We start from the raw sequence: 22377 nt of genomic DNA on the forward strand, positions 1-22377 counted from the left end.
TTTAACCTTTTACTGATTCTTAATTGATGTATTTTTGATTTCTAGGGGAAAGTATAGGATGCATACAGGTGTAGAAACAGTTGGAAAAATAACTTGCAGTTGTAGTTAGAATGCAGGTATAGCTGTGTATGTCTGAAGAGGCACAAACCCCTAGTGCAGCCTGCAAATCAACTCTTTCATGAAAGCATCAAGGTGTCAAAAATCTAAGCAAGTAATGTCAATTTTAAAAAAATGCAGCCTAACTGAACGCACCCCAACTCTGCAGCAAATGTGTGTGAAAACATAAGTCAAATAGTAAAGTGTTGGATTCATTGAAACACTGGGATCATTTGATCATTGCATGTCATCAGTGGTACCATATAACAACGATCACACCAGGACTGTTGTGGAAGTGGGTCAGAGGCTTTGGCAGTTAGTAAGAAAGAGGGATTAAATCATGGAATATCTGTTGGGAGATGTGAATTGATTTAAAATTTTGAATGAAAAAGCGATGTCCCCACTGACTCTCTGCCACAGAGAAGTGGTGACACAACTCTGTATAGCCTGTTCTTCCCCTAGTAGCTCTTGGTTTGTTAACTTTAGTTTTCATTGTTTGCAATACATTCAATTTCAGCAGGGTAGTGATAGACGATGAGGGTGAGCTTCATTTTTTGTCAACATGTGTTGGTTTCTAAAGCTGTAGCAATAACAGTATGGCTTTGCGTTGGTTCTCTGAAATCTTGATCACCAAGTCACCAGTAAGCTCCGAGGCTGTAAGATTAGCTAGTGTGGTGGGTTACTGATGTTTACTGATCGTCTGATACTGCAAGTGTGTTTCAGTCTCTCATCTTCTCTCACCACTGCGATTATGTGCTGTTTGCTGGCTTGGTAATGAAAAAGAGCTTAATAATTATTGTGCTATGCCACTACCTTTTTGATAAAAATTATTTCTGTTACCTGGCTTTCCTCAGCAGTCTATATTATATATACCTGTCTGCAACAGGTATATATAATATACCTGTTGCAGAAGCTCAACAAACAGGTGCATCATGTGGAAGAAAAATGGAAGTGCGCTTGAATGGCAGAGACTGTAGTGTTCAATATTCGCATAGCATACAAACGGGAACAGCGTAGAACTGCCTTTTGATCATCTGCTTTCAAATATCATGGGTAACGATGATAAATCCAGCCTCCAAGGTCGAAATGAACCTGCATTTGGTGCCCCGGCTGCTTTTAAATTTTGCAGTCAGCTTTCACACTGGAGATGTGCTTTGAGAAAATGCTTTTGAAAAAACGATTTTCTTTCTCTACAAATTTACAAAGCTATTACTAAAGCTATAAGGTCATAGCCACCCATACATAGCAGAACCCATTTTAAGAACATTACACACACGCACACACACACACTTCTCCGACATCTTTCGTCCAAACACAGACAGAGCCCTTTTCTTTCCATCCACTGTGTCGATTGCCCCCCCCTCCCCTCCCATCGTAAAACCATTCCCATTCTAGCCTGCTGGGGTTGTCATGGTGACCCGTGAGACTCGCCACAGGTGTTTAGGAGAAGGAATGGGAGGTGTGTGTGATTGTGTACGTCTGTCTTCCTGAGAGATTGCTTATTTGTTGGAAATTGCCCATCACTGTCGTGTGTGTGTGTGTGTGTGTTAGGTGTATGTGTCTGTTTGTGCATGTTGGAGTGGTTGGAGAGCAGGGAGGAGTTGTTTGTAAAGGCTGGCTCATATGGGACCTTTGAAGTGTGTGTGTGTGTTGGAGGAATACCCCCTCCCCCTCCCTCCCTGCTTCTTTTCTCCCTTCCTCTTACTGTGTCCTCGGAGAGCTTTAGAAAGACGAGCCATTTGTTCCGTTTATGAGACCGGTGCATTTACACGTCAGACAGCAGACGGACTCACCTCACCCTTTGGCTGACACGCTGTCTGCTAGGGTTCAGCTGCTTAAATAATATATTCTTCCATCATACTCTATACCACACTGCTCTAAATCTACTGGTGCAATTGGTAGCTGCTGCTCAATATTGGTGCTAACCCAGGCCAGCCAGTTTTGCCAGAGGTGTTTCAGCTGGATCTTGTAGGCTCACCCCCTGCTCCTGTGCTCTGTTCCTCCAGGCTGGATGCATCACACAGTGGAGCAGCTGGGGGATAAAGGCACCAAGGACAGCTATGCCATCCAATGTCTGCAGAAGTCTCTAGAAGCAGACCCAAACTCTGGCCAGTCCTGGTACTTCCTCGGCAGGTAAGACAAACAAGGGCGTGAGTGTTGGTGTGTTTTTTAGGGCTAGCCTCTAACCTGTCACAGTATGGGAGGTTTTGTGAGCGCTGATTAGACCTGGAAGCCACCTGTCAGTGTGTCATGATAATAATCTTGGATACATTGACTGTTAATTGGTTGAATGTGTAACGAGTAATGCTCTATAGGCCTAATGTTGGCTTGTGGTTCCTTTGGTGCTCTATAGGATTATATAGGAGACAGAATGCAGACAGGCTTGCCCCCCCTCCCCTCCCCTCCAAGTCCATTCTGTCCCTCTGGGTGTTAGCTAGGCTTGGCTACATCCTGGGCAGTAAAAGCTGTCTGTGTAGAAATGGTCACAGTGTTGTTCTTGTCTGTTAGGTGCAGGTGAATGCTAGGCTATCAGCATGATAGCTACGGCTAACAGAGCGTAGAACTCTTAACTGTTCATGAAACAGCGGCTTCACTGAAATGAGTGACCAAGGTCAAAGACAAATATCAGTGCAACAGAAGCTGTTGTCCTCTTCTTACTGGAGCTGCACAGCATTTTTACTTGTCAGAAGTTCAAGTGTTCAACTCTGTCTCTTTTTCTGTCTCTCATGTCTCATGCTCTGTTTTTTCCCTGCATCATCTCTCCTCCAGGTGCTACTCCAGTATTGGGAAGGTTCAGGATGCCTTCATCTCCTACCGCCAGTCCATTGATAAGTCAGAGGCCAGCGCTGACACCTGGTGCTCCATAGGGTAAGAACAGATCTGGTCACTTACTAACTGGTGTAATACGCCATGCTGATATATTAACTGGGCGGCAAAATTGAGGCTGCAGTCTGCTAGCATGCTGAAGGGAACTTCCATAAGTTTCTGAGAAAGGGGAAAAAGGGAGCTGGTGAGTGGCAGTCGGTCTCTTCAAGGGTGGCTTGTGCTCAGGGGCTCGGCTGGTCTCAAAACGCCTCTTGGGGACACAGCGACTGCACTGCGGCAGGGGACGAAGGGAGAGGGTGGATGAGAGAGCAGTAAGAGCGGGAATGCATCTATAGATAGATATATGAAGGGAGGGGTATGTCCTTTGGGAGTGACAGAGTTGGGATGGCTCAGAAAGATAAGGACCTAAATCCAGGAGGATGGCAAGAGAATATCTTTATCTCCTCTCATCCCCTCTGCCTCCAGGGTGCTCTACCAGCAGCAGAACCAGCCTATGGACGCGCTGCAGGCCTACATCTGTGCTGTTCAGCTGGACCACAGCCACGCCGCCGCCTGGATGGACCTGGGCACCCTCTACGAGTCCTGTGGCCAGCCGCACGACGCCATCAAGTGCTACATCAATGCCACACGCAGCAAGGCCTGCCTCAACACTGCTGCGCTCACACAGCGCATCAAACTGCTGCAGGTAGGGCCGCCATTCAGATGAGTCATGCCCATCAGCCAACCTTGTCTGTCAGATGTTGTGGAGTATATTGGTGTGTTTGCATTTAAGTGCTGTGTTTATTGCCAAGCATTGCCAATGCAATTGGCTTTTTTTTAATGCTGATTGTGCTTCTGTCATTTTGATTTTGGACCACTGAGATATGAATAGTGATTCATATTGGTGTGTTTGAGCACATTTTTCTCACTTGTAATTGTAAAGCATAACTTCATGGCATTATTTTTGACTGTTTTAATTTAATTCTACCATCTCTTAAAAGGGTTATATTCTATATAAAATAACAGATATCTGAAACATCATCTATAGGTGCTCAGTACGCCTTTCTTGTTGAACTCAAGGTCAGCACTGAAGTATGTCTTACGCAATTTCTCCTAGGCTCAGTTGTGTAATCTACAGCCAGGTAGTCTGCAGAATAAGAGTAAAATGCTTCCTAGTATTGAGGAGGCGTGGAGCCTACCCATCCCTGCTGAGCTCACGTCCAGGCAGGGGGCCTTGAACACTGCACAGGCACAGCAGGTGAGACCCAGCTCATACCAGAGACTCCAGCCTCTTGGAAACTACCGCCATACTAAATTTATGAGGGCTATTACAGCTGAGGCCCTGCTCCAATACTTTAAAATGTGTTATCCAGCCAATCCTTCATCAGATGATATTAAAGTTTCTAAAAATTTTAGTTTGTAACTCTGCCCACTGTGTCTTAAGAGCTTGGAAGAAAAATCGGATGCAGTCTGAAAGAATTGGAACCGGGCCAGCATCGTAATAGCCTAATTACTAGAGTGGTAGTTGACCTTCCTAGTGCCTCTCCTTGTCACATCTCATCAAGTGTAAAAATGATTAGGCAGTGCTATTAGCACTCATCATGTCCCACAACTCTTCTGTTTGATACGAAGACTCACGAACCTTGTGCAGACATTGCAACTCCACAACCACAAATAGGAAAATGCATGCTTGATGGATATACAGTATATTGAGTACTATAAACAATAACACATATCATGTATTTTTGATACTTCCAAGGCTTTTTTTTAAGCTTTTGTTTTCTTGGTTAACTGTTAAAAATGTGAAATGGCAGTTGCACAGATGTTTTAGTTTTTCACCTTTCACATCTCTCCAACCAAAAAAGAGAGACAAATCTTGCCACAGTCATTTATTATATCAAATAACCCCCACTTCATAAACAGTAACCTGCACACAATGTAATTTACATGCACACATCAATTTTAATTATTCCCCTTCCATTATTCCACTAACCTTTATGTTTTCATGCAATCCTGCATACTCACCTCCCCTCTTACTGATTACAAATAACATCAATTATTTGCATAAACTACAGCACTCCAGGGATAATGTTAATAATAAAAATGTATAGATAAAATGAATAAATAAAACAATAATTTAAAAAAGTTAAATGTTAACAAAAAACAGATTCTGCCTTTCCTGCAAATGATCCAATATTGAGGCTTGAGGTGTGGAGGCTAGATGTAAAAAAAAAAATTAGCTGTGAGTATTAATAATGCCACACATTAGGTGTGGCATTATAACCTGTGAAAACTCTGGACGGGGTTACCCAGAACATGGGGTGTGCATGTCCAAACAACCCTCCACTGAATATGACTAATATTGCATTATCCCACATCTTAATCACAGCATGAATACTCCGATTATGACCTTAATCAAAGTCTCCTAATTAGATTAAGGTGTTAACATAACTCACATTTTAATCGGAGTATTGTCATGGCTGCATTTAAAATGATTGTTGTGCATGAAAATGTAGTCAGTGTATCCAATATCAGTGCGCAGAAATGTGTGGATTGGATTTGTGTCTGTTTTTTTTTTTTGCCCTTTTTGAAAAAATGTTCACTTTGAACTTGAGTTTGTGAGTTAATTGAAAAGAAGCTTTGCTATTCCTAGTGAAGTATGTGTCCTTACCAGCTGTATTCCTGTGTTGCTGTGTTGGTTGTCCAGGCGTGTAAGGGGGAGGGAAGCCAGTCCTCCAGCAGTCACACAGACACACAGGCCAGTCCTGCTAAGAGGAAACGCACCACCAGCCCAGCCAAGGTACTGCTAAGAACATTTATCACTATTCTACTGGAATCAACCAGACTACACTGGGAAAGGCAATCTATGCACTTGAACTCCCCAGGAACAGTTGAATGCCCTTTCTTAGGACGTTCAGACCCGTGTAGCTCTTTTTAGTACAAACTGGTTTAGCTTTTCTTTCTCTCACAGGGTGTTGCAGACTCGTGGGCAGCCAGCCCCACGCAGCAGCAGATCCCCAGCTGGTACCTAACGCCACAGAAACTTCAGGTAGGAAACTTCTTCATCCAAAGCAATTTATTACTTACAAACATAAGATACAGCACTTGCTTAAGTTTGCTAAAAGTCACAACGGATTGTGAGCTGCCGAAGCCCAAAACGGTGCAAGATGTTATGAACACTGTTAAATTCCTGGACCCTCTCCCTCTCTTCAGCTCCTGGATCACTTGCGGACCAACCGGGCCAATCTCAAGCCCCTCCAGGTGCAGATGCTGGAGCAGCTGGAGAACCAGTTCTCTCTCATGCAGCAACATCAGCAGCAGGTATATACACACGCACACACACCTTGATTATACCGAGCTGTAATTACACAGAGCCTTGCATTCATTATGTAAACCCCCTGTTTGTCTTTATTAGCTTAGTAGTAGTAATAATATTTTAAAAAACAATACAGTGAGTTATTGTGAGATTGGCCTGTTGGTCAACTTACCTGTTAAGTGATGAGAACATAGACACCAAAATAATCCATGGGTCCCAGGTAGATCATTTTGGCTCCATGATAACACTTTAGTGAGTGAAATACTTACTTACTTATTTACAAATTGGATTTATATACAAGAAGACTTTGACAAAACTCTTAAGTCTAAATTCACCACTATGAAATAATATATATGCTACACACATATCCACTACATCTATAATACAAAATAGAAGTACAATACAACAATTATATTATGTAAATTTATATTAATAACTAGTTAAGAAATTTTGAAAAAATGTTGGCAGGTGTAGTAGTTTTTTCTAATGGCTCTTGTTTCTCTCTGCTGTGTCAGATGAGGCAGCAGGCAGCGGCAGGCGGACAGTCGCGGCCCAGCCTTCCCAACGGCCCTTTGGCTGAGCCCTCTCACCCCCACGTAGGCCTGTCCCGCACCTCCCCCCTCAATCACACCGCCGTCCGGCCCCCGTGCACCGCCCAGCCCACGGCCAACGGATCCTGCGCGGCGAGCCCGGCGGGGCCGCCGGGACACCCGGACGCTGGTTCTCTGGGCAATAATCACACCCTGGGACCGGGAGGTGGCGGCGCGAGCAACGGAAACGTGCCTTACCCGCAGCAGAACTCTCTACCTCACAACTGCACAGCCGCCAGTCACCCTAGCACCAGCAGCACTACCAATAGTCCCAGTCATGCAGACGAGGCCTGGAGGAGCCAGCAGCGCAACAACACCACTCAGGTAGTAGTCATACAGCTGATTTTGTCTGCTGCTCTCTTCATAAATGCTCATAGTTGGGCCTTTATGCGCTCCTTATTTTCTCATATTCTCTTTTTGGTTTGTCACCAGATTTTTGCTTGCATTCATATTCATGTTTCTTTGAGTTATTGGTTTGCTCAGTGTCATTGCTTCTTGCAAGTATTTGATGTCGAAATGTAAAGTGGTTATGTAATAGGAATGTTTATTGTAGTGTTACATGAAATACTTAGTTGACCATTCCTCTTGACCCCTCATTTTTTTCCCTCCTCTCTGTCCAGGGGCTTCAAAAAGGTCCAGGTTCACATTCGGCAGGTCCCAATGGAGAACCCCCTTTCTCTTCCTCCTCCTCCCCTCAGACCTCGCTCCCCTCCTCTGGCTCTGGTGCTCTAAATCAGGTTGGACATTCCTCTGGGCCCTGCACTGCCTCCTCCTCAGCCTCCTCCCTATCTCCCACCTCTCCCCAGACCACACCCAACCACTTGTCCTCGCCCCCCCACTCCGCTACTACCTCAGGGGTCCACACCAAAGACACCACGCCTTCAGGGAGCAACAACGGCAGCAGTGGTGCCGCCGCCACTTTGCCATCAGGTCCTGAGAACACCGTCAGGCATTCCGCAGGGACACCCCTCAGTCCCGGCACCGTCCCCGCGCAGGGATTGACTAATCACGTCCAGCCGCGGGTGACGGACAGCTCGACTAGCCTATCTCAGCCCGGCTCTCCTGCCCCTGGCGTGCTCAGTTCAGACAATCCTCAGCTCTCAGCCTTGCTAAAGGGAAAAGCCAATACTAGCAGTAATGACGATAACAATAACTACAGTAACCACGGAGCGGCTTCCTCAGATAAAATCAACAACGTCCACCCGGGTCTCCATGGTGCTGCCAAGCCGCTGTCGGAGCACTCAGTGGCGTCCTCGCCACTCTCAGCCATGTCCACCGCCACCCCCTCTCCCCGCTCAGCTGACCCGCACGCCGCCAACAGCCTCTCCTGCCTTAACAGCCCGTCCAACACCAACAGCCAGGGGCCTACGCTCAATGGCAAGGGGCTGGAGGACTCCCGGAGCCCAGTGAAGGTGGAGCCTTCTGGGGGAGCTCACAGGCACACAGTCCCTTCTGGTCTGGCACCCTGGTCCTCGGTCTCCATCTACCCCAGCTCCAGTGAAGTGTTGAAAGCGTGCAGGTAAGGCCTCAGTTTCTCCTAGTCAAGCTATGTTAAAACTGGGCTTTCTAACTGTGTGTGTGTGTGTGTGTGTGAGAGACGCTGGGTACTATTTGTCTCTATGGATTGTAATTGTTTTGCTTGAGATGAAAAAGCTCCATTGCCACTTTTATGCCCTTGGTTCCAAATTGAGTAGAGTGTGTGCCGTTGTGAGACCTGTGCTGATGTTGGTTACAGATTTGGTGAGGAGTTAAGACTGTGGGCTTGTTTGTGTGTGTGCATGTGCGGTTTGATTGCCAATAGGAACAGTGATGAGCAGCTATAACAGCTATAAGCTTGCTTCTGTCAGTGAGCCTTTGTTCCAGCTTTTGTAGGCATGCACACATCATTAGAACAGCTTAGTTACAATTTTAGGCTTGAAACACCAACTCCAGTCCCACTGTGTTCATCCCAGTTGAATGCATTCCTGATTCTGTTAACTAGACTGTTTTCCCAAATGCTGAGAAGCATATTCTGGGTGCAGGTGCTTTGTTGTTAGGCTTATTAAACCCCCAGGTGGGATGAAGTAACCTAGTTCTTGCCTGTAAATGCTTAGCAAATGCTCATCTTTGTCAAATAGTTTGTCCTGCGTACTACATGATGTTGCACATTTATAGTAATACTTTGTCAATGGCAGTCTGCTTTTACCTGAGCTGATTTGTCTCTTCCTCCCTCCCACTCTCTGGGTTGCAGGAACCTGGGGAAGAACGGTCTGTCGACCAGCAGCATCCTCCTGGACAAGTGTCCCCCGCCAAGGCCCCCTCCCTCACCGTCCCCCGTGCTGCCAAAGGACAAACTCAACCCCCCAACGCCCAGCATCTATGTGCGTACAACCAGACCATAGAAGGAGAAGTATTCATGATGTTGTTGCGTGCAATGTTTGCGCAACAGTATCTTGGCTACAGCACAAAATACAAACACTCCTAGTTAATTCCTCTTTTATCCATTGATTCTCTTGATAAGTCTGGAGGCAGTCCACGTCCTCTGACCACTTCTGTCTCTTCTCTCTGTCGTACAGCTGGAAAACAAGAGAGATGCCTTCTTCCCTCCCCTCCATCAGTTCTGCACCAACCCTTCCAACCCCGTCACTGTCATCAGAGGACTGGCCGGAGCGCTGAAACTAGGTAAGAGGCCGTGCCAGAGATGCGCAACGCATGCGTTTCCACTTTGCTTAAGCATATCACTCTGCATGTTGCTCATATTACACACTGCATGTTGTTTGTGTTTTGTGCTTGTAAGTCTGTTTGATCTTCAATGAAACTATTACTTTATTTAACATCAGACAGAGTGACAGTAGCTGTGTGCATGCACAACTCGATGCGTCTGTCGTTTGCAGCCTCACGTGGCTCTGTGGGTGTGTCTCTGTGTTCATTGGAGGGTGTGTGCTCCCTGGATGAATTTGACATGTATGACAACAGCACCACCTGCAAGTGGAAAATGTTACTGCATGTGTTTGCTGTAGAGAGCCCTAGTTGGCTTTGCCAAGAATGACAAACACATCTGCTCTCCTTATACCATGTCTTGCTGCCATATTATATAATACTCTAATCTGACAAATTGTTCACTACTCATTCGTGTAGGTAGTTAAGCTGCCATAATTAAGTTTGAATACATTGAAAATCTTTGAAATTATGGAAAACACACATGCTGAACCACACCCCCTACCTTCTTATCTTCCCTGCTCCCTCTAACCATACAATAATACCAAGTGAGCATGATTGAAAAATCCCTCTTCCCCTTGAGCTTCCCTGATTGGTTGGAAGGGCAACCCACTTTTTTGACAAGGCAGTTGCAGAGTGAAGTGGCTCTCCTAGTTCAAGAACCTCCCTCATAAAATAAATTAATGACTGAATAACAAAATATGAATTATGCATGATTACCTATGACACCAGAAAATAAGTGGAAATCAAAATGTCAATATTTTTCCAGGTAAATTTGAGTGTCCTCCAGCCTCTTTTGTTCATTGGCTCCTGTCTCTCTGCCTGTCATCCACCCCACAGACCTGGGGCTGTTCTCTACTAAGACGCTGGTGGAGGCCAACCCGGACCATCTGGTGGAGGTGCGGACCCAGCTGGCCCAGCCCACCGACGAGAACTGGGACCCCAGCGGCAGCAGGAAGATGTGGCGCTGCGAGAGCAGTCGCTCCCACACCACCGTCGTCAAATATGCCCAGTACCAGGCCTCCTCCTTCCAGGAGTCCCTACGGGTCAGTGGGAGATGGATACACACATATGCCACACACACTACTGTTGGCCGATACACCAGTGCGGGAGTACTATTGTAGTCCCTAGTTTAAAAAAGGCTATGTGCAAGAGGTCAACCAGAGTTGAACCAGGGTGTCTGTCACAGGGTTTCACACCATATTTTACAAATTTAATTAAAAAAACAGCCACAATCACAAGTATAAGGCTTAGAAGAGTATTATTTCTTCATGCAAGCTATTTATTTTCTTGACTTAAAATAATTAATTTGTGGTATTTGCACTAGCTATTTTGACAAATGTGTCACCGGTGATGTTTATTAACGGTACAACAATAGAAGTGTTGTCCGCTTTGTAGTTTCAGTACTCAAAAAATTTTTTTTGCTAGATTTAATCATTGATTTTCAAATAATGTAAAATATTTACATTTTTCTACATTTTTCTTTCGTTTTTCTACTTTGTTTTGATTGTTATCTTGAATTGTGCATGTGTCAGGAGGAGAATGAGAAGAAGAAGGAGTTGGAAGCAGAAGCAGCCTCCTCGGAGAAGTGAGTTCCCTCTGCCTTTCTTTCATCTCAGAATGTGTGTCGGGTTTTTTCTGCCACTGTCTAACTACATCTCCCATGCTCCCTCAGTGCGGCGCGGCGAAGGAAAGGGCCCTTCAAACACATCAAGTTTGGCACCAACATCGACCTCTCTGATGACAAGAAGTAAGTGAACAGTTGAAAATGTTAGGCCACATTTCCTTCCACACAAATCCTTCAGGAGGGTAGAGGGGGAAACGTGATTTGTTGTGTATTATTGCAGTAGTGCTGATCTATAACGTTTGTGGTTTGCAGGTGGAAGCAGCAGCTCCAGGAGTTGACTAAGCTGCCAGCCTTCGCCAGAGTGGTGTCAGCTGGGAACCTGCTGAGCCATGTAGGACACACCATCCTGGGCATGAACACTGTCCAGCTCTACATGAAGGTGCCTGGGAGCAGGACACCAGGTATACACAGACAGAATGAGCAGCGCTACGTCTATGTTGATTGTTTTGATTTCCCATCGTTTCCAATCATATTTTCCTGCTTTTCAGGTCACCAAGAGAACAACAACTTCTGTTCAGTCAACATCAACATTGGTCCTGGGGACTGTGAGTGGTTTGCTGTGCCTGAGCCGCACTGGGGAACCATCAACGAGTTCTGTGAAAAGTACGCTTCCAGAAACTACGCGCTTTCGTAGCTCTTTTCTATACATAATGTGTTTTGTCGCCGGGTTTGACACTGATAGCTGTGTGTGTTCCTCTCCTGCAGGAACAACATCAACTTCCTGATGGGTTCCTGGTGGCCTAACCTGGAGGACCTGTATGAGGCCAACGTGCCCGTTTACCGGTTCATCCAGCGTCCCGGGGACCTGGTGTGGCTTAACACGGGCACTGTGCACTGGGTTCAGGCCATCGGCTGGTGCAACAACGTTGCGTGGAACGTTGGACCCCTCACAGGTGCGAACGGGACTGGGACTACTTTTCTTTTCTGGGATGAGGGATTTGCAAAAACTTGGGAACATGGTTTCAAGAAGGATAGGTTTTTATGGATGGTGATTACTCTGCCTGCTGCTGAGATAAAATGGACCCTAGGGGAAAAAGTGTAATTTTCCCCCCAAATGTGGGCTTGTGACAAGGTTTGAATTCCTGGGCCGCAAACAGAATTCTGGGTGAGGAAACTTAATGAATAACACTCCCCTCGCTCAACAACTACTGTCGACGTGCTCCTGGACAAGATGCTTAACCCCTAACTGCTCTAGTGCAATTGCTGAGCAGTAGAAGATGTGGTTGCACAGGCCAGCTTCCAGGTTTAGGCATGTATAACTGTATGAATGTGAAGCAGAGCGCTGCTGAAAAAGTGCGTACATGCTCAGCAAACCTAAATACATGTTAGAGTTTCCACTGATGTATAGAAATAAAAATGAAGGCTGGTTCTTCTGTGTTTTGTCCTCAGCCCATCAGTACAAGCTGGCAGTGGAGCGCTATGAGTGGAACAAACTGCAGAGTGTCAAATCCATCGTTCCCATGATCCACCTCTCCTGGAACATGGCCAGGAACATCAAAGTGTCCGACCACAAGCTCTTCGAGATGATCAAGTGAGGACACGAACTCGCGCTTGCTCTCAAATTACGAAGCCTAATTTCTAATATGAATATCAGGACTACTTAGGATCTTAGACTTGTTACGCTCCCGTGGTTTGAATAATTGGAACGGGAACTCTTATGCTCAGCTAACGTGTGTGTGTATGTGTGTGTGTGTGTGTTAGGTATTGCTTGCTGCGGACTCTGAAGCAGTGTCAGATGCTGCGGGAGCTGCTATTGGCTGCAGGGAAGGAGCTGGTGTGGCATGGAAGGACGCAGAACGAGCCGGCACACTACTGCAGCATCTGTGAGGTAGGCACACACGCATGCTCAACATCGACTGGATCCTACCTATGATTTGTTCCATCTAGACCTGCCGCAGGTTTACCATGTGACTGGCATTACTAAGGTGATACTGGAAGACTGGATGAAATGGCTGGAAAAGCATACACTGAAACACAATCTTTGTGTAACCCGCTGCTCTATCTGCCTCTTGTACCTAGGTGGAGGTGTTTGACCTGCTGTTTGTGACCAGCGAGAGCAACAGCAGGAAAACTTATGTGGTGCACTGCCAGGACTGTGCCCGTAGGGGGAGCACTAACCTGGACAACTTTGTGGTGCTAGAGCAGTACAAGATAGAGGACCTCATGCAGGTCTATGACCAGTTCACACTTGTAAGTACCAGGCACATTAGCATTCACACCAGCAAGACCTAGTTCTGCTTTCTCTAGCTTTGTGTCATCTGACTCATGTATGCTGTTCTATTTATAGACCAAAGTGGATTAATATATAAACATACTGGAGGTCCTCTATGTTGCCTATTTTTATGTCAAGCCAGTTCTTTGTCATCCATGAAGGAAAAGTTTCAGGAGAGAATATGTGCTGAATAGAGGAGTTTTGGCTACAGGCCGGAATATGAATGTAAATCAGTTTGCAGCCAAAATGAAAAGGAAATGCATAGAGCTCAGAGTGTTCTTCCTCTTTCTCTCTACAGGCTAGTCCTCTGCCTTCCTCCTCTTGATGGTAACATTATGTTGTTCTGAGGACAGTTAGAATCATAATGGACTTATCGGAAACCCTCCGGAAACCCCCTTTTTTTCTGATATTCAGGAAGTAAGCCGGCAGTCCTCCAACTGCGCTCTGTAGCTATCCCATAAGGCAGCTGTGTGAAAGCTGTGTGTCTATGCAACCTGCCCAGAGTGGCGCGCCTCCCCCCAGTGGACTGGAGGGGGATGGCAGCCTCTCCTGTCATCATGACCGGACTGTTCTACTGCTGGCCCAGCTGGACTTCTCTAGAAAACACACAAAATCCCACAAAAAATGATGAAAAAAAGTTTTGTATATATTATGTTACAACTGGCAACAACGTCACACAAAGACTACTGACTTGATAATTTTCTTTTTTCCATTTTTGTATTCTGTTTGTGGGTTGACACAAGAGTTTTTGTTCCCTTCCCCCCTGAGATGAGTAACTAGCATAGCTGGTCTTTTGTATGTTAGATAGATAGACGTCTCCTTGGTCAGGAAAACAAGAAAAAATTTGTTTTGTAATGTGAAAAGTTGAGTGACATGTTGATTGCAACATTTCCCCCATTTTGTTTTCTATTGGTTTTATGTTTGATTTTGTTTTGTTGGAACCATGATGAGTTTTTGGTTTCTTAGGTAAAAAAGAGGAAATCATTTGGAGAGAAACAACAGCCAAGTCACAGAGAAATGGGTTGCACATAGACAAAGGAGTGAACTTTAATTTGTGTTTTTTTTTTTCTAATTTTGATGTAAATTTACACTATTTATAAATGCATATTTATTGCTTGAAAATATTTGTTGATGGAATGCTGTAATTTTTTCCAGAGTACCTGCCATTAAATTTGAAGGAGCCTTGTCATTTTAAGCTCGGCCCCTCATACGTTTTCTATATAAATAAAACTGCTTAGTAAGCATTGTACAGAGACCTTCCTTGAAATGGTTTTATTGTTTGAAGGATGTTTTATGCGTCAATAAACAAAAAACTGTCTTTATTTACATCTTAAGCTCTGTTGTGCTTATTTAGAAATTATTTTCATCATTGACTATTATAGCTGTAAGTGAAGGCCAGTTGGTTGCTGGTAGGTATTTTGATCTTGGCACTCCTGCGGTATCTCTTTAGCCTCGTCCCACCAGCTCCAGGAATCACAGATGCGTTGTTGGTAGTGTAGTTTAACCTGCTGTCAGTTGTGGCTCAGTATGCCTGGTTGTAGCGGCACTCAGGGAACCTGTAGGCGTAATCCTGGCTGCAGGGCCTCAGTGGTCTCAGAGCATCCATGAGAGCCTGAACTGCCCAAAGTATCTTCCAGTCCGGCTGGCTTGGGTCAGCACACACCCGCAGCAGCAGAGGCACGTCACTACCAACCTCTGATAATGTTAGAAATTTGGTTCAAATAATGGTTATGCAAATAAGGAAACAAAAGGTTTGAAAAAAAGGCAAACTGCCATAAGCCTCTAGGGAAATTCTTCGATTCTTGCTGACACTAGGGCTTGAGCCTGGGTCGTCCAGTTGATTTCTCTTGCCTCTTTAAACACTAGGCCATCCTATCGCCTAATTGGAGCATCCCTATGAACAACAGCTATGCTGTGTATTAGATGTGTGAGGTGCAGAAACAAACGGGAGCAGCCCTGCAGGCTTCGGCCTACCGTGTCCCGCCTGCCTCTCTCTAGCAGGCAGCAGCTTGGGCAGCAGGTGTCTGCAGAGCATGGTGAAGCTCTGGGAGGGGCGCACAGAGCCGCAGGGAGGGGCCCGGGCGCAGGTGGGTGCTCCCTGACCCAGGCAGGAGAAGATGTCTTCATCTGGGCCTGAGGGAGAGGGAGGATCAGGGGGGAAACCTGGAGAGGAGACGGGGAACAGCAGGTCTGACAGTTTAATGGAAGGGTCAATAAGGTAATGAAATTATCGTTGTGCTCCTTGTTAATTGAGACAAGTGGCAAGTTAAGACAGTAAAAGGCTGGATGAGAAGGACAACATGTCCATCCCTTATTCATCATCATCTGTCTCCTGTCTTTTGACTGAGGCCCCTCCTTCCCCAGCTTTAGACTGAAGAACACATTTCCACCATTTGTCCGTCTCACTTGGTCTTCTTCTCACATAGACTGCCAGGAAAATTGCCACTTTGCCAAATGGATCAGCAGGACCAGAAGGTAAACGCCTATTCTCTTTCTCACCTAGTGTACCCCATGTCATCGTACATATAAACCTTTTTGTAACATAGATTTCTTACTTCATTTATATTTAAGAAATCCATGCAAGCTTGGATTTAAAAAAAAAATATTATTATTATTATAGATTTATAGATCATAGTTTAGCCACCTTTTGAATTTATTGTCTCATCAGTTACCAGGATCGCAATCAAACTCTAGTCCCAAGCTTGCTTGAAAGTTTGCATGGGCCAAAAAAACAACAACTCAAAAGTAGCACTATCTATTGGACCTGAATCAAAAGCAAAAGAAAGAACAGTTCTGGGCTACTGGGCGAGTGAGAACAATACAGATGGCAGAGCACAGATGATGGACGTGTTCTCCAAGCAGTCATACAGACTGCTTCCTGCTTGGTGGTCACTCGCCATTAAAAAACCTGTCAACTCCTAACAAAAGAACAAATTCAGTTTACTGGGAGTCATGTATGAGTTCATGTGTGCATTACAATGATGCTACATTATATGGATGTCCATAAAGGCTGAAAAGATGAAAACGACACAAACACAGACACACACACAAGCAGCCACTATGAGATTCAAAGAACAACAAAGTCAGATTTTTTTTCCAGGGGAGTAGGTGGTCATTTTTACAACACAGCTGAAGTCTCATTCAGTGTGTGGTGGTTTGGCGCACAGCTTTCAGGGGCGCCTGTTATCTCTGCAAACTGAGCCCTGAAATTTCACTCTATACAATCCACTGTAAACATGTCACAGTGAGACCCCCGCACCATAACAAAGGCATAATGCCTCATTAAATGTTCCCATGGTGCATCCAGTCGGCCCGCTCCGGAGGGGTACTGTTTTTGTCTGTGATGCCGTCTATGAGCACGGAAGGGGGAACAAAAAACCTTGGGAATAAATAATGACGCTGAACAAAGTAGCTGGAAAAAATCAAAAGCTTTTCTGATGTTGGTATCAATTATCGATATCAAGGTTGTTTTTGATCTGTTGGTATCGTTTTGTTTTGTCAACGTTTCCTCTCAGTAGGGTTATCATCGGTGGTAATTAAGCAGCGTGTGGCAGTATGCACAGCTTTTATAGAAGTTGTTCCGCCGCAGCAGATTTACTACTATACTAAAAACAGACCTCATGATGCCATGGCTTACTGGAGAGGAAAAGAGGAACTTTGACAATCAACGGTTAATAAAAGAGGAACAGCGTGAGCGCGTACTTCCTCCGCGGTGATGAAAGGCCAGAAAAAGATTTAACAGACTTCTTGGATAATTTGGGGATTTTGATTTTGATATCATCTGATAAAACTGTAGATGTATTTTTGGGTGTATTTTGTATATGCCGGCATCTTCTCACACACACACGTGATTCAGTCTGGCACTGGGTAGGTCTGATGCAAAAATGGGAAAGAATAGCCAGCACTCTTGAAAAATGAATGACCTGTCACGTTACTTATCAGTCACAGTGAACATGTTTTGGATAAGCTGACGAAGGCTGTATAGCTGAAACATGTCCATTGTTACAGCTGAATAAAGAAAAAGCTCATTATTTTTTTGTTATGACAGCTATATTCTTGGTCAGAATAGGCCAGTGCATGGGAAGTCTTATATATTAAGATCCCATCAAATCCAGTAGTTCCCAGCAAAAAAAAATATATATCCAAGACACTCTGTCTCATTGCAAAAATAATGAATTTATTTCACATGGTAAGGATTTCCAAAGGCATTTTAATTTTTGCAATGACACTGAGTACCGTGGAGCATCTGTCCATTCTTCCGTTCTTCCCCCTCTGTTTTTTGCCAGCTATGTCCTATTTTTTCAGTATTTTGAGCCTTGTGCACCTCACTCAGTCTTTGGTTTTTGAGCTGAGCCCCTCTTTGCAGCCACTGTTAGTCATGCTCTGATGCAGCGGGGCCAATGTTCACAACTCATGTTCTACCTCTTGCAGTCCTACACTCAGCAGCCTCTCCTCTCACCTTGCACCAGGTCTATGACTCCAATGGTGCTGGCGTCACTGATGAGCAGCCGGCCGTCCTCCAGAAGCCCAAACATGTCCTCGTCCAGCCGGGTGTAGTAGAGCCTGAAGCCCAGGCTGTTGGAGTCCAGGCCCTGGCTCAGCTGGATCAGCTGGTAGGCTGCGTCCGCCCTCTGCTCCACGGACGCCCCGTACAGACCTGACAGAGGCCTGGAGCTCGTGCTCACCATCAGCCTGCCACACGCGCCATGGTAGCGGGGGAAAGGCCAGCCCTCTGTGCTCGGGAACATCTGGGTCAGAGTGGGGCAGAGAGGAGAATTGAGGGTGAAAGACCTCTGTTTGTGACAAAAACATAATATGAAGAGCATCCGGGATTGTGCTGACCTGCAGTACCAGCGGGTGTTGATTGACAGCGAGGGTGTAGAGGAGGCGGAGCTTGTCTTTCTCAGTGAAGTGTTTCATTTGGAGGCTGCCGACGTCCACCACCTCGGCGTAGCGACGCACCACCCGGTCCAGCAGCCTCTGGGAGGGGCAGCGCAGCAACGGGGGAGCCAGGCCCTGCAGGAGAGACAGGTGACGTCACATGTACCAGAGAAAAGTTCTATTGATGGTGTCACCTACAAAAACTCAAACTCCAACAGAAATCCAAGGAAAGACGTCACAGTACTGGACTCACTGTTTGATTGACAGGTGATCTCTGGGAAGATCCAGTGCAAAAACACCACAGCAATGAGCGCTTAGCAAGATGTCACCAGAATCAAGGACACATGGATCTTGCGGATTACCTCTTTAAATGTATGTTTTTTTCCTTTCCCTCATATCTTTTAATATAAACCATACAGGTTGTTTTTATTAACTAGATTTATCTCTACCTAAGTTCCTGAGTTCCCAGCAGGCCGTCTCTCTGTATTTGCCTCCATCTGGTGATGTACTGGCATTATGATGATGAAGTGGTTGGCACTGTCACTTCCACAGCAAGCATTTCTTTTTTTTTTAAAGATTTAATTTAGGCATTTGTATGCTTTATTGATAGAGACAGGAAGGTATGGGAGAGAAAGAGGGGAGGACATGCAGCAAATGACTACGGGCCGGATTCAAACCCGGGTCGCTGCAGGAAGGACTGAGCCTTATGGTACGCGCTCTATTCGGTGAGCCACCGGGGCGCCCCACAGCAAGCGTTTCTAAGCAAAGAGTGGGATTTATCAACCACTTATGTTTGAGAACGTACATAAATGTAAGCACAGCTCTGACCATGCTTATGCACCAAGCGGTCGGAAAGGAGAATTAATACCATCTACCCAATGAAAGACTGGCTAGAAAGACATATTCAGACAATTTGGACAGTACATACAGCCCAACTAATTACCCACCATTTAAACATACAGACTTAAAATAGCTAATTAACAATCATTTTAAATTTAACAGTATGGGTTTGGAAATTCAGGGTGTTGCCAATTTAGGACTACAGCTCATTCATGCAAAAGGCAACAACAAGACATTGATTGTTCTGTGTGTAAAAAGGTTGATCTTGCTGTGATCAACAATGTGGTGCATGCTGTATTGTGCAGGCAGTGTGTGTTCAAGCTCAACAGTGTCAACAGACATGTGATGCACATCTGGCTTTGCTCAATGTCACAGTGTAGCCTGTGCTATATTTTGATGTGCTAGGCTTATAGAAATGTATTTAAATGATGATTATTTATCACTACAGGAGACTGGTGCTATCCGTTACAGCCATGGACGCCTCTCACCAACCCTTCATCCCAACAGGAGGCAAGTGGTCGGTCCACAGTGGCTGGTCCACATCAGACAGGCTGCTCTAACTCTGCGCTCCGCCTGCTGCAGCAATGCCCCTCTTGTAGGCCGTAATTATTTTGCACATACTCCTAGGCTTTATTTCTTTACTTGTTTGTTAATTGATCACTAGGGGTTCCAAAAGTATTTTTGTCTTAACCTCAGTTACCAAAACTTCAATTTCTCCCTCTGAAAAATTCTTCCTTTTGCTTTTCTTTGTCTGAGCCTTGTTCAGTGTTAGGCAGACATCATTGACGTTCTCCCCAGCATTTAAAGGGAAGGTTGTCGCTATAGGGGCGTGTCTTCATGTTAACAGGTGGCTGTGCACGAGCATGATGGTAGTTTACAAAGTGTGGTATTGATCAAAGCATATAATTAACATAATTGAATTTGTAAAAATCTAAATTTTTCTTTTTCCTTTCTTTCTGTGTGGAGTTCACAGGTTCTGTCTGTGTTTGTGTTTGATTCCTACCACAGTCCTAAGACATGCAGGTCAGGTGGACTGGAGACATTGCCCACAGGTATGATTGTCTATCTGTGTTAGTCCTGTGATGGCTGCAGCCCCACTGTGACCCTGAAGTGGGTAGAGAAAATGAACGAATGAATGAATGAATATGGATACACCCATAAGTACCTGGACCATGTGAGGCAGCAACAGATGCGAGTGTTTCCACCTCTGGAAGCGGGGAGTGGCCCTGAGCACAGCCTCGATGCTGCAGGGCCGCCGCCGGCCCGAGGAACCGCAGATGAAGAGGTCAGACAGGCGGTGCTGACGGGGAGAGGAGAGGAAGGACAGCAGCGTCGGACGCCAACTCTGCAAATCATCTGTCAGGTTCCCCAGGAAGCTCTGCCGCTCATCCAATGGGACGGCTTGTCCTGGGGACATCCACCAATCAAACCTAGGAGAATGAAATAATTTGTTTTATTGGGGTACGTCGGTTCATTTTGATTATAGTGATTACAATCAGCGGTGCTTTAACGCCGCATTGTGGTGCAGTCCTAATCTCTGTTTGGCTGAGTGGAGTGAGCCTTCAAATGGTCACTACGGTCTTTGTTTTCCTGGCTATGGGATGGAAGGGGAAATGGAAATATTATCTTTGGCAAACACTGGGCTGTTGGTGTGGGGCCACTGTGTGGCATGAAGTGTTGACGTGACAACCTTGTGAGTGGGTACACGGCCACAGCATGTGGAATGCATGAATAATAAGCTCCTAACACCGATATGTGGGTTTTTGCAGTGCCAGAATCATGTAAGCGTATCTTAAACATATCCTTCACCTGGGTCTTTTCTTAAAACTTCAGAAAATGTGTGATGGAGGACATTGATTGTGCTCGCTGGATGACATTGTGCTTCTGTAACAAAGTGAGTCGTGACCGTGGGCTCATTCATCAGCGTGCTGTATGGGGCTCGTAGGCATTGTGCTTGACAGATATTTTATTATCACAGCCACAGGTGGCTGGGTTGGTCTGCTGAAATGACAACCACATCATCTGAGCGACACTTAATTTATTCATGAGTCCTTTTTTTTTTCTCTTTTCTTTCATTTCTTTAAAAACAGGGCTGACAGTCTGCGTATGTGTTCTTTTTTTCTCTCACCCACTTAGTTTCAAAAAGGGAGAAAGCAGAGAGAGAAGAGAGATGACATTTCATAAAATACCAAAGCTGGGAATTGAGGCATGGCTTCATACAGATTTCCAGGTTGTATATGAGACAAATGGAATCTTTATGGAGTGTGTCGCAAAATGTCAATTTACATTTCCATATCTGAGAACAAACATAGATCATCAAGTCATTGTCACTTGGATTCTGTTACTCCCCTCACTCATATGGTTTAATTGAGGCAGACTGTGGGTGTTTTTGTAATCATGCATCACTTTGTCTTCACCTCCTAACAGTGAGATGCAGCTGGACTCACCTGACATGGTCCTTGAAGAGCTTCTTGCATGCGGACGTGCCCACACAGGCGTTACACTTGTCCAGCCCCAGGTAGGCTCGCCTGAGGCTCTTCTGCTGGGCTGCAGCGGGAGAGCTTGCATCTCCCAGAGCTTCTTGAGCCTGACACAGCAACACAACACACACCAACACCCTGACACACCCGACCCTGACCCTCACTCTACCGGCTGTCCGCTGTCCAGGACGCATCAGGTTCATGGCGGCTCTGACATTTCACGTCTCCTCTCAGTCAGAACGCGCACAGGTAGTGTGTGTCACCGCTCGGTCCCTCTCACTCTGTACTGTCTCTGCGAGTCAGCCCACCTCAACAGGAAGCAAACGGAGGATGCAGATAACTCCGTCGCCATGGATACACTTCCTCACAAGTCTGACCTCGACAGCAACCCCTGAGCATCAACATCCTCCGTATAGGCACAACCAGGCCCAAAAGCTGCACTCTGGAGACATATCCTCAAAGTGGTTGGGAGGGCAACAGCGATCCAGGAGGCCCCGCCCCTCCCAACACACACAACACTATACTTATACATGACAATATTCAAACCTATGAGAGGCCACGTCTAGAAACCCACTTATGTCCAAGTTGGAGCTATATGCTGTATGAGTGTTACGTCATGTGCTGTAACACATATTTGATGCATGATAATGTAACAACCATCTGTTCCTCATGCACACTTACAGATGGCTGCAGTGCGATGGGATGAGGGGAAGTCTGACAAAAATTCTGTTCACGACAGAAACAAGAGCCAGTGTAACCTAGAGCCAGCAGATGTCACTCTAGTTATGAGAGAGATGGATGCTAAGACTGAATCTTATGCCTGTAACACACAC

At 45.6% G+C, this 22377-nt stretch overlaps 2 protein-coding genes across 3 annotated transcripts in view; one reads left to right on the forward strand and one right to left on the reverse strand.

The window, feature by feature from the left end:
* Positions 1-14507, forward strand: part of kdm6a (lysine (K)-specific demethylase 6A) — a 38506-nt gene extending 23999 nt beyond the window's left edge. For both annotated transcript variants that reach the window (XM_078286291.1, XM_071926387.2), the window contains 21 exons: positions 2103-2229; positions 2866-2964; positions 3388-3607; positions 4019-4159; positions 5609-5701; positions 5873-5950; positions 6115-6222; positions 6733-7131; positions 7428-8326; positions 9038-9167; positions 9363-9468; positions 10345-10550; positions 11040-11092; positions 11180-11254; positions 11384-11532; positions 11620-11734; positions 11837-12024; positions 12521-12662; positions 12833-12959; positions 13151-13321; positions 13642-14507. In XM_078286291.1, coding sequence (XP_078142417.1) covers positions 2103-2229; positions 2866-2964; positions 3388-3607; positions 4019-4159; positions 5609-5701; positions 5873-5950; positions 6115-6222; positions 6733-7131; positions 7428-8326; positions 9038-9167; positions 9363-9468; positions 10345-10550; positions 11040-11092; positions 11180-11254; positions 11384-11532; positions 11620-11734; positions 11837-12024; positions 12521-12662; positions 12833-12959; positions 13151-13321; positions 13642-13668 — 3653 coding nt within the window. In that variant the 3' untranslated portion in view covers positions 13669-14507. The remainder of the gene's footprint in view (positions 1-2102; positions 2230-2865; positions 2965-3387; positions 3608-4018; positions 4160-5608; positions 5702-5872; positions 5951-6114; positions 6223-6732; positions 7132-7427; positions 8327-9037; positions 9168-9362; positions 9469-10344; positions 10551-11039; positions 11093-11179; positions 11255-11383; positions 11533-11619; positions 11735-11836; positions 12025-12520; positions 12663-12832; positions 12960-13150; positions 13322-13641) is intronic.
* Positions 14508-14600: 93 nt separating this feature from the next.
* On the reverse strand, positions 14601-21933 carry dipk2b (divergent protein kinase domain 2B). Its single transcript, XM_078286292.1, has 6 exons — positions 21512-21933; positions 20230-20494; positions 18186-18359; positions 17803-18091; positions 15318-15506; positions 14601-15038 (listed from the first exon to the last, which is right to left on the reverse strand). The coding sequence occupies exons 1-6, from the start codon at positions 21745-21747 to the stop codon at positions 14866-14868; spliced, it is 1326 nt and encodes a 441-aa protein (XP_078142418.1). The 5' UTR covers positions 21748-21933; the 3' UTR covers positions 14601-14865.
* Positions 21934-22377: the final 444 nt, after the last annotated feature.

Source organism: Centroberyx gerrardi, chromosome 10 (genome assembly GCF_048128805.1).
Source record: "Centroberyx gerrardi isolate f3 chromosome 10, fCenGer3.hap1.cur.20231027, whole genome shotgun sequence".
In the NCBI taxonomy this organism is placed as follows: Eukaryota; Metazoa; Chordata; class Actinopteri; order Beryciformes; family Berycidae; genus Centroberyx; species Centroberyx gerrardi.

Excerpts from the sequence above, each read along its gene's own strand:
- dipk2b (XM_078286292.1), bottom strand. The coding sequence starts at position 21,747 with ATGAACCTGATGCGTCCTGGACAGCGGACAGCCGGTAGAGTGAGGGTC. Across the intron at positions 20,495-21,511 it reads CTCTTCAAGGACCATGTCAG|GTTTGATTGGTGGATGTCCC; the intron begins GTGAGTCCAGCT and ends TCATTCTCCTAG. Across the intron at positions 15,039-15,317 it reads AGAGAGGCAGGCGGGACACG|AGGTTGGTAGTGACGTGCCT; the intron begins GTAGGCCGAAGC and ends TAACATTATCAG.